This window comes from Schistocerca serialis, chromosome 6 (assembly GCF_023864345.2).
Source record: "Schistocerca serialis cubense isolate TAMUIC-IGC-003099 chromosome 6, iqSchSeri2.2, whole genome shotgun sequence".
In the NCBI taxonomy this organism is placed as follows: Eukaryota; Metazoa; Arthropoda; class Insecta; order Orthoptera; family Acrididae; genus Schistocerca; species Schistocerca serialis.
The window spans coordinates 647,743,834-647,756,473 of NC_064643.1; the positions used below are offsets into that span (position 1 = coordinate 647,743,834).

The 12,640-nt window shown below is 36.2% G+C and overlaps 1 protein-coding gene across 1 annotated transcript in view; it reads right to left on the reverse strand.

Annotated features, from left to right (window-relative positions):
* Positions 1-436: 436 nt before the first annotated feature.
* Positions 437-12,640, reverse strand: part of LOC126485089 (piezo-type mechanosensitive ion channel component) — a 699,946-nt gene continuing 687,742 nt past the window's right edge. The window contains exons 46-47 of the mRNA XM_050108694.1: positions 2,676-2,796; positions 437-1,491 (exon numbers count right to left, since the gene is read on the reverse strand). Coding sequence (XP_049964651.1) covers positions 1,309-1,491; positions 2,676-2,796 — 304 coding nt within the window. The 3' untranslated portion in view covers positions 437-1,308. The remainder of the gene's footprint in view (positions 1,492-2,675; positions 2,797-12,640) is intronic.

Below are 12,640 nucleotides of genomic sequence, written 5' to 3' on the forward strand. Positions count from 1 at the left end.
ATTTTCGAAAATGGAGATAACTTTATTAATGAATGGATTGTATTTTCCATTTGAGTCAGAAGTATTGTAAACATCTATCCAGTTCATGTCTTTGAGCAACTTCCTGAATTTCTCAATTTTGAATTATTTATTACCCTCTTGTACTCAGATTTAATAGATTTTTTTTATCCTGACAGGTTTCAACATTTAACACAAGATATCATGATCAGATAGCCCATTCACTATTGGTTTTGTGATATGACTTTTTTTCCCTAGATTTGTCTACAAAGATATTATCAATAGCAGTCTCAGAGCATTTACATATCCTAGTAGCAAAGTTCACAACAGGAGCTAAATTGAACGATAGTGTTACCGACTGTCAATATATAAATGTGTACAACTTTTCATTACTTACTGATAAATAACAACAAAAATACTAATTGTTCATGTATGTAAAAAAAGCTCTTTTATTCATTTGCATATGAACAGCATATTTTTGCAACAGTTTGTGGATGTGTGGAAGTTCTTGCATGCCAGTAATTAAAATAAACATTATTAACTGAAACATAGATATACAAAATTGTTTTATATATAAGCCACTGGATGAAATATAATCACAATCTCCAGTCATTTTCACTGCACCATACAAAACAACCACTACAAATCTCATTAGTATAAATCATTCATCAAACAGGACTGTATTGTAAAGTAATGTGCTAAATTCCACAAAATAGCATTTATCATTCAGCAGTTATATGATCATGTTCACACTAGCATATAAAAGTATATAAAAGTTCACTAAATATTTGTATCAGTTACAATTATGTTAAAAAGCACTACCCAACAGTATCATATTAAATATAAAGAATATATAAATACAGCATTACTATGTTCATTTAGGCAATGTAAATAAAATAGTATTTGAAATACTTCAGCCTTGCAAGCAACACATGCCACATCATCTGAATATTGTCCAATGTCACTGAGGAAGTCAAACTTCAATCTTTTAATTTTTATGGATTATTTGTGGAGTTCAGCTCCCGTTTTTGCAATATGATACAGATGCTTAAAACAGCACAGCTACATCTTGTGGATTAATGTCAACCATGTTTCACATAAGAATAAACCCCCTGAAAATGTTTCTTTGTCATGTAACAGACTGATACTCGAGGAACTGGAAATTACTTCATTAAGTAATCTGACCTTTTCTGAAACAGCAATGTTGTCCATAATCCACTTTTTTCTCAAAGCAAAATGAAACTGTTTCATATTGTATGGACACACAGCACAATGCATCCTATCTTCAAATTAATAAACACTGCACTATGATTACTGCATAGCAGCTGATCGAACATCTCCTGCTTCATCGCCTTCAAGTTCCCCTTCCTCTCTCGGTCTGGTCCATTTGATAAGTGTTTCTGGTGACCGGTAGAGGAAGACAAGCTTAGCAAACAAATCTTCTTCTAAGGCAAGTTCACCACTTTCTCTCACAAGGTATATGTCGTGACATAGCTGAAATATAATTTATAGATTAACATTGTATATACTTATTTATCATATATTTATTTATTATATATTTATTTATTATATATTTATCTTTTCTTACTTGTAAACAAATGTATGTAAGAAATGTATAACAATATTTACACTAGTAATATAACTTATGACTAAATGGTAAAACATTGAAGTGCTTTACAACATTCAGCCTTAGATACCTGTGCTTTAAATTGCAGAACTGAAAGAGAATTAAAGGGTGGAGGAAGCTGACACAGGCCAATACTGACATCTAGAGAGAGAGAGAGAGAGAGAGAGAGAGAGAGAGAGATATAGTCAAACTCCAGATGAGATACATTAAAATGGTGTATCTGAAAAAAACTTAAAATATACATATATTTATTGCACCTACAATAATACTGAAATTTGCAACGACGCTTTTTCTATGGAATGTAAGGAGGAAGAAGAAGAAGAAGAATGTGCTTATACAAGTGCTTGTCTGATGCTTTAGCAATGAAATATGTAAACGCAAAATAAAAAAAGACTGATGATAATGATTATGTACACGATGAAATTTTATGCTATGTACACATTATGCATGATATATTTAGAATTTTTCTAAAGGAAAAGATCCAAACTAAATGTGGACCTATTAAGAAAAAGAAACAAATGTATGTTTATTTGGATGTATTTACAGATGCCGATTGATTTCATTTGTGATATGTTACAACATACAGCAGAGCAGTGAAACATAATGGGACATAACCTGTTCTTTGAAAATATTTGTACATTTATTGAATCCTATTGTCTCATCAAGTACATGGCACAGAAAGCTAAAATTCCAGCTTCTTCCTGCTAAATCTAAGTCAGATGTGAATGACATGGACATAAAAATGAAAGCAGATATAGCACTTCTAAGATGGTAACTGGCATTCCTCCAAGCACACTGTTCAGCCAGCTAACTGGAGCATCCACTGAAGCCGCTACTTCAGCAATTCAGGGAACTCCTCTTACCTGAAGAATCCTATCCACATTAGGCATGTCATCAAACATGATCTTGAAGCAAAGTCCAGTGAAGTGATTCCTCAACAAGCTACTTGCAACCAACACCAAAGTGGTGTACAGACCGATGATTCTGACAATGTAAACATACACATTAATAAATAACAGTATTCTGGACCATTGATAAGTCTATAATTTACCTGTAGAACACGATCCACATTAGGAAGTTCAGTAAACATTATCTTATAGGATGCTCCAGAGATGAAGCCGCGAATCACTCTACCGGCTACCAATACCAATGTTGTATATAAGCCGATGATTCTAGTAAAAAAACATTTTATCTCAGTGTTCTGTTTCAATAAACAAGAAATTTACAAAAATAAAGAAAAAACAATTACATCTTTTCTCAAGGATATAACATTGCTTATGAGAGTCTCGGGAAATAAAAGAACATTTCATGTCAATTTCTTCTAATACACAGCAAAATACTTTTCAGCTGAAATACATATCACGGAAGTATGTCTTACTGACTAGCTCTCCTACAAATTAACTGAAACTTTTTTGTGTGTGTCTTTTGTTCACATTAATGACTAGCCCTACTCTTAGCACAGATCTTTTCCTATTTCATACACACAAACTGTATGCATATTTTATACAAAAATGTCTCATTAATTGATTTAAAGGAGCAATATGTGCAGAATGCATATCACGTTGAGGAGGGGGAGAGGGGAATTCTATACGGTCAAGAGCTATGAGATGCAACTTTATCATTAGATGTAAGCTTCAGTCAATATTCTTTATCAAACTTTTTGGATCATTCAGCATCTATACGTGGACAAATAGTAGGTACAAGGGTACATTAATTTAAATTTATTTGAGAAAATGACTTAACAATGGACTTTCAAATTATATGTTGCATGGTACATACAAACTCAAAACATATGCTAACTGAGGTATCAATACTCATTCTTCTCCAAAGCAAGATGGTTACTCAATATAGACCTCTAAAACTACAAACACGGTAGCTCCTCGGAGTGATGCAAGAACAAAACGAACTAACCCCCTAAAAGAGCATGTATTTTGATTTATCAGGCTATGAACTCTGCACCTAGACTGTGAGCGTGGTGATCCATGTTTGCATCACTGTATCTGTTCTAGTCATTAATGTGAACAAAAGACACACACAAAAAAGTTTCAGTTAATTTTTAGGAGAGCTAGTCAGTAAGACATGCTTCTGTGATAAAGTTGACCAGCCTGCTAGACAGTTTCTTAACAAAAATCTTTCTTCAGTGGAGTACCAGAAACTACAAAATTATGTAACAAAAATCGCTGCACAAAAAAGAATTTGTGCAACATAAACAAAGGTGGTAGGTGTGTTTCTACATGAGAAAGATGATGTTTATTCAATTTTCACACCAGTCACATACGAGTGGCGCTAATAGTGCCACTATGAGGACACAAATCAAGTTTGCTTTAAATACACACAGTAAAGGTCATGAGCATTAGTTACCTTTGAGATTCAATACGGTGAGTTGATGTTAGTCAAGAATGTCTTTTTAAGGTGACAAAGACACCATTATCAACACCTTAATGAATTTAAATGAGGTTGTGTAATATGGCTTCAAGAAGCTGGATGTCCCATCTGCAGTATTGCAGGAAGACTTAGCAGGAATGTAGCCACTGTACGCAACTGCTGGCAGCATTCGTCACAGGAACATTTGGTCGCAAGAAGAATGGGGTCTCGACGGCCACATGGCACTACCGAAAGGGAAGACCATTGTGTTTGGCATACGGCTCTGGCACATTGTACTGCATCCCCAGCAGCAACTTGAGCAGCACTGGGCACCACAGTGACACAATGAACCATTCCAAATCATGTACTTCAAAGGACAGCTCCAAGCCAGATGCCCCGTAGCCTGCATTCCACTGACCTCAAGCCACTGCCATTTGCAACTTCAGTGGTTTCAAGTGAGAACTAAAGCTGGTTCTGCCTCAGTGCCAGTGATGACTGTGTGTTGGCTCAGAGGAGGCCAGTTGAGGGCCTGCAACCAGCCTATCTACATCCTAGACTCAGCAGGAGCACGCCTGTGGTTATCCCACACCCTGACTACAAATCTCTACATCGATCGGGTAATTCGTCCTGTTGTGCTGCCATTCATGAACGGCATTCCAGGAGGTGTTTTCCAACAGGATAATGCTTACCCACACACTGCTCTTGTAACCCAATATGCTCTACAAAATGCCAACATGTTGGCTAGGCCTGCTCGATCACCGGATCTGTCTTGAATTAAGCACAATTGGGACATCACTGGATGACAATTCCAGCATCATTCACAACCAGCATTACCCATACCTGTATTAACCAACAAAATGCAACAGGCATGGAACTCCACCCCACAAACAGGCATCTGGCACCTGTATAACACAATGCATGCATGTTCACATGCTTCCATTCTACATTCTGGTGGTTACACTATTTATTAATGTACCGGCATTTCACATTTGCAATGGGATACCTCACAATTACAATAACCTGTGATCTTGCAGTGTTAATCATCTACATATGTTACCCAGACAAATTTATTCCCAAAATTTCATTACTCTACAGTAATTATTTTTTGGTGTTGCAGTTTTTTTTCTCTCAGTGCGTGTCTATATTATATCTCTCTCTCTCTCTCTCACTCACACACACACACACACACACACACACACACACACACACCAATTTATTGCTGACAAAGCCTATGTCTATAGCTTTCACTGTTGGAAGAGAACAGTCACAATGTCTCAGTAACCTCCTAATGTCTCTGTAACCTCCTGCTGACATAATGCATGTTGTCCTCAACCTGAAACACTACAAATATAATTAGTCACACCTTTCCAGAAGCTTACATGACATTCTACCAAAAGTGAATGGCCAATATCGAGGGGTTTTCATTTGCTATGAGCATACACATAATGAGAAAATATGCTCTTATCTGACAAGTATAAAGTTAAAACTTCAGATCTCTATAACCAAGTTATGTACAAAGAACTAGTATTTTGAGATGACTGTGAGATCGTCCATGTTGAAGCACTGAACCTTCACAGACGGTCAAGCTTCCCTGATATAATGCCACTGGCTGCGAGGGTCAGCTGCTACATGGCTCTACCCCTTAAAACTCTGGCAAACTCTGTCTACATCAACATTTTGGATATACTGTTAAGTGTGTCACAGAGGGTAATTTTAGACACGACATCATCTCACTTCACCCCAATGAGTTAATGACCATAAAGTTTGTGTCTTGATAGTTATCTTGTCTGTCCATAGCTATTTCTAGCAAAATGTAAGTGATGCCTACAGTATTATTACATTATTTTTAGCTTAAAAGCTGAGTGGCTGTACATTTTGTAGAATGTCAATACTTCTGTACACAAGAGGAAATGAGCTTTATTCAAGTCAGCTGAGACAAGACTGAGTGTTTAGTTGATGTTGATGCACAAAAACAAATTAATATTTTGATAAATTTGTGAGATTTCTAATATTGTGCTACTTAACACTATTCTATGAATGTATACAACATAGTGGTATACAATATGGTGTGAGTTTGACTGTCTGTAATACTCCTGTGTGTGAGTGTCACAGTTTTGTGGTTGAAAACTATCAGTGTGTGCACTACAGTGACGTTACAAAAAAGCTAAATGAACATATTAAGAGTCTGCAGAAAATTGTTGAAGTTATGTGTAATAAATTGCGTAGCTCATGAAAGAAAATCATAAGCTGTGATTGAGCAGAGCACATACAGAAATTCATTTGTAAACAAAAAGAAAACACAGGCTTTGAAAGTAGTTCTCAGTACAAAGGTAATTCTGGCCTGTGAAATAATTTATCCCAAAAGCAGACCAGTAAGTGAAAACAAGCAACCACATTCTGTGAAGTTTGTTACTGGAAACAAGTTTACTCCAGCCTGTCAAACTGAGAACAACAAAAGTAGGAAAAACATAAGTGAATTTTGTGAACAAAGAGGCAAACAAGAACTATGTGCCAAGAAACGAAGTGCTGCACATCAAGCCATGAAATCTTTAAACCCTATTGAAATATGTAAGAACCTGTGCATAATTTTAAAAAAAAAATGTTATGCAAGAACTTTAAAACTACTTCACTCATGTTATTTATTTTTATTTATTTATGTCTCATCTTAGAATATCACTACAGTGAGAAGGATCCAAACCAACTAAGACTAATGAGGGATATTAAATGCGTATGAAGAAGTACAGCACAAATGATCACAGGTTTGTTCAACTGTTAAGTGTGCTGTGGGAATGGTGGAAAACCTGAATTGATAGATGCTTGTAGACACATCCCATATCCTGTGAAAGCCTATTGGCAAAGTTTGAAGACCAAGAATCTAGGAATAGTATTGTACTTATTGCTTATGTAAGGGCTGCAAAGACAAGATTCAACTAACTACAACATGCACATGCATTTAAGCAGTCTTTCTTCCCCTTCTTCATACACAAATGGAACAAGAAGATACCTTAATATATAGTACAAAGGGAAGTACCCTCTGACATGTGCTTCACAGAGGTTTGCAGAATATATATTTAGATGTAGATGTAGAACTGTAATGCCACTGAGTGAGATGTGTGGACCTCCAAGTGTTGTGGGAAGTGGTTGTTGGGCCATGCTTCTGATGTTTTCTGGGGTCATGTCTCGAAATCTCTTTAGGACAAGAGGATTGGCTATGCGTTACTAGGCAGCCATGTCTAATCCAACTGTTTGTAAGTTATGAGCACCTACATTGTAAAAGGACACCCTCCTCTAACATTAACTTTATTCAAAAGAAGTTATCGATACCAAAAATACTTTCTAACTTTTAAACAGGTCAATATTATCTCAGGTGTTTATTATATTTCAGGCTAAAATGAATAAAAGGAAATTATTTTATTTTCTTTATCACAATCAATATGTACGAGCACTATATGTACAGTTAAAATTACTCTACTTTTAGAAACATCTGAAATTACGAAATTTTTGGCACACTTAAGATTCCTATTATTAATTGCACAATCTGATGCTAATTATGAAATTTATTTCTGGAATCATTTATAGAGTAGTGGTATGGATTTGTAGAGAGTCATTTGGCAGAAAGTTTGAAAACTCTTTGGAATATTGATATTACCGCAGAATGAGTTAGTAGTAGTGGGTATGCCTCTGATGTGATCGGATGTGTTTTTCAATTTTGGCAATAACAATTTAATTCTTGATTTAAAAGTGAAGATTGTAAAGACAGTCTGATATAGAAAAATGTGATATAATAAAATTTCAGAAACAGAAATTGTGGAACACGCTTACTTCAACATTATCATGTCACTTGGAACCTACAATGTCAAAAATTTCAACCTCAAGAATCAACCTCTAGATGTGATGAACTGGGGCCAACTAAAAGAAAAGAAGACAAGTAAAAAAGTTATTTGTAAATCTTACTCCTCTTGAAGCTAATTACAAAAGGAATGAAAATCAACAGGTGATATGAGGGAGGGTAAGATTACAATGTGCAATAAGTTATGACTATCACTGAGCAATTTATATATAATAAATGCTATTCAATTTAAAATAATGAATTGCATGAGTAATAAAATTTGAAATATGAATTTTCAATCACTTGGGCTAAAACTTGTCAGGGCTTTTGAGACTCATACAGAATCAGAAAAAACACACACAGGAGTGTCAAAGAAAGGAGTGTCAACGTTTTGATAACTCATGGGTGAAGTTTATAGAAACTGTTACTTACACAGAATACTTTATTTCTGCACCATAAGTGTTTAAAGTAAACTATCTTGTGTGCAAATTTAAAGGTACAGTTCTGCTACAAATGAAATAAAGTTATGTAATTAAACAGTTATGTAATAAAACAGTGAAAACAAACACTAATTTTGTTATTTGTCAATTAATGAGGATACAGTAATATTTTGTAACTATTACACTGAAATTCTGAATTACGGTGTTAGCAAAATTAAAATCCATATCCATACTACCCAGAAAATCTGTTACAAAAGAAAAAATAATAGATTTAAAATTTGTTGTTATAAATCAACAGTACGATTACATACTTGAGGAGCAAGACAGGTAGCTTGGGGAAAGTTAAGAGGGAAAAGCAAGTTACTAGTAGTTACTATTTGTTCCGAAAACTAGGACAGCGTATGGCACTTTTATGTGTGCCTATTGGCAGTATTGAAATATCGCCTCCTGTAGATGAGTCATGACCAACTATGCTATGATAGTGTATCGCCAACTAGGTAACTAATTTTTTTGGACTTTTGAGTTATCTGTATGATTCTAGCCCACTTGATGTGCCATGTTTAATGCTACAACTAGGCAATTTAATGCTACAACTGGATACTACTCAGGATTTACTGTAGTGACACAATACACATTTCAACAAAAAATAGATATCTTGAGCTGCCCAGTTGTGCCACAATATGGGCTGCCAATGAGGAGATAACTATAATGCTAGAACTTGATATACTGAGTTATGTAGTTGTAATGCTTCAATGTCATAGCCTGTTCATTAATGATGATGATGAAGTCCCATACTCCTTGACGCAGAGTGGGGAGAGATGCGGAAGACCTGCATCGCCATACTAGGCAAGGTCCTAGTGGAGGTGGTTTGCCACTGTCTTCCTCTGACCATAATGGGGATGAATGATGATGATGAAGATAACACAACAACACCCAGTCATCTTGACACAAGTGAAAACCTCTGACCCCGCTGGGAATCGAACGCAGGATTCCGTGCTCGGGAAGCGAGAACACTACCGTGAGACCACGAGCTGCAGACTGTTCATTAATAATACTGTCTAAACTGCCATCAATGTTTGGTGAACATTGCTCTTGTCCAGTTTATGCTGTAAAGAGTGAAGATTGCTCTGTAGGGATTACTGAATTATTGAGCAGCATTCAGGTTCACTATGATCAACAACCATGAATTTTGAATCAATGGCTTCTAGGTTAGGTATTTCCTGAACAGCACATTGCAGCAACAAATTTGTTTAGATTGCGTCCTCCACTGTAATCACTAAAATAGGAAATGTGGTTTACCAATGCAGGAAGGGATTTGAAATATTCTTACAAACAGCTTGCTATCTCACAGCTTCCTCATTTTCCAACCATGTGAAACAATCTCCTTATTTTGATTTTAGGTCATACAATGTAAAATTGAAAGATTTATATCATTGCTTATTAGAGAAAGAATAATTGGTGGGATCAGTTGGTGCTAACAAAACTTGCTGGAGATTAAAGCTGAACTTACAAATGTTGCATCTGCTTGCTTCTCGTCTAGTTTCTTCTCCTCTTGAGTGCTATCTTTTGCTAAAAGTTGAGCATTATAATTAGGTTTAAGTTCATCTTTATTGACCCAATGGTACTCAGGCCATGCATAGATGACAGTGGACTTTTTTAGGATGTGGGAAACTGAGACTGTACATTTCTGAATATACCTTCCTGTAAATGTGGGCTTTGGCTGCTTCAGGACTGTTTGCTGTGGTCAGAAATAGAGATACAAGATGGCAAGTTGTTTGTGCAAAAATTTCAAATTTCTCCCTGCAATGGTAAACAAAATTTCCTGTTTTAGTGATCGCTATGAAGAACACAGTAGAAACAAATAACAAATTTGTTACCTCAATGTGCTTGGCTGCTGTTTACTTAATACCTAACCTAGAAACCATTGATATAAACTGCATGGTTGTTGGTTACAGTGAAATGGAAGGCAACTCAATTCGGCAATTACTACAGACCAAAAGACTATTGTCAGATGCACAAGAAGAAAGGGTGACAAACCTTATGTTGTTAATGAAATAACCCATGAGAAGGATATTGATTGGGAGTATCATCTAATTCACCACTTCACTATTAGGAAAGAAGATGAGAACAGGAAGTCAACTGGACAGCAGAGGATATGCTGGCTGAACTTCACAAAACAGCATCCATGAATAACAGGGTTTTTCAGATGATTTCACTTTGTAGTCAATGATTGAAACAATTCTCGTATGTTTCAACATTAGTATGTATTTCTTCACAAACAAAAGTGTGTACGCTAGCAGTTGACTTATTTTGGCAATCAGAAGTAGGTAACTCACCATCACTGCCAGTGCAAGAAGTAGAGATCTCATTTTTAGTAATAAGAAATTGATTTTGAAAGGAAAATCAGAACAAACTTAAAAGTACTAACATTTTCAAACTAAATGAACACATCATATCACAATTATTTGTAACACTTTGTGAACAGTGAAAATTTAAAATTCTGAGAATTTTTCAAATGTGTTTCTTTCAAAAACAGTTATTTTACGTTATCTAGCTGTTGCACTTCGTGATGATATTATATAAAGTCATACTTTTGCATTTTTTTTCTTTGTTTGGGCACCAACACTGCTGAGACACATGTCTCTGAAGAGTAGTTCTTGAGTAGAGATCAGTGTGAACTCCCTACTGGCATCAAACTGTATAATGTTGTTGTTGTTGTTGTTGTTGTTGTTGATGTCTTCAGTCCAGAGACTGGTTTGATGGAGCTCTTCATGCTACTCTATCCTGTGCAAGGTTCTTCATCTCCCAGTACCTACTAGAACCTACATCCTTCTGAAGCTGCTTAGTGTATTCATCTCTTGGTCTCCCTCTATGATTTTTACCCTCCATGCTGCCCTCCAGTACTAAATTGGTGATCCCTTGATGTCTCAGAAGATGTCCTACCAACCGATCCCTTCTTCTAGTCAAGTTGTGCCACAAATTTCTCTTCTCCTCACTTCTATTCAATACCTCCTCATTAGTCATGCGATCTACCCATCTAATCTTCAGCATTCTTCTGTAGCACCACATTTCGAAAGCTTCTATTCTCTTCTTGTCCAACCTATTTATTGCCCACGTTTCACTTCCATACATGGCTACACTCCATACAAATACTTTCAGAAACGACTTCCTGACACTTAAATCTATACTTGATGTTAACAAATTTCTCTTCTTCAGAAACACTTTCCTTGCCATTACCAGTCTACATTTTATATCCTCTCTACTTCGGCCATCATCAGTTATTTTTCTCCCCAAGTAGCAAAACTCATTTACTACTTTAAGTGTCGCCTTTCCTAATCTAATTCCTTCAGCATCACCCGACTTAATTTGACTACATTACATTATCCTCATTTTGCTTTTGTTCATGTTCATCTTATACCCTCCTTTCAAGACACTGTCCATTCCGTTCAACTGCTATTCCAAGTCCTTTGCTGTCTCTAACAGAATTACAATGTCAGCAGAGAAACCTCAAAGTTTTTATTTCTTCTCCATGGATTTTAATACCTACTCTGATTTTTCTTTTGTTTCCTTTACTGCTTGCTCAATATACAGATTGAATAACATGGGGGTAGGCTATAACCTTGTCTCACTCCCTTCCCAATCACTGCTTCCCTCTCATGCCCCTCGACTCTTATAACCGCCATCTGGTTTCTGTACAAATTGTAAATAGGCTTTCACTCCCGGTGTTTTACCCCTGCCACCTTCAGAATTTGAAAGAGAGTATTCCAGTCAACATTGTCAAATGCTTTCTCTAAGTCTACAAATGCTAGAAATGTAGGTTTGTCTTTCCTTAATCTATCTTCTAAGATAAGTCGTAGGGTCAATATTGCCTCACGTGTTCCCATATTTCTATGTAATCCAAACTGATCTTCCCTGAGGTCAGCTTCTACCAGTTTTTCCATCCGTCTGTAAAGAATTTGTGTTAGTATTTTCAGCTGTGACTTATTAAACAGATAGTTCGGTAATTTTCACATCTGTCAACACCTGTTTTCTTTGGGATTGTAATTATTATATTCTTTTTGAAGTCTGAGGGTATTTCACCTGTCTCATACATCTTGCTCACCAGATGGTAGAGTTTTGTCAGGACTGGCTCTCCTAAGGCCGTCAGTAGTTCTAATGGAATGTTGTCTACTCCCGGGGCCTTGTTTCGACTCAGGTCTTTCAGTGCTCTGTCAAACTCTTCATGCAGTATCATATCTCCCATTTCATCTTCATCTACACCCTCTTCCTTATCGATAATATTGTCCTCAAGTACATCGCCCTTGTATAGACCCTCTATATACTCCTTCCACCTTTCTGCTTTCCCTTCTTTGCTTAGAACTGGGTTTCCATCTGAGCTCTTGA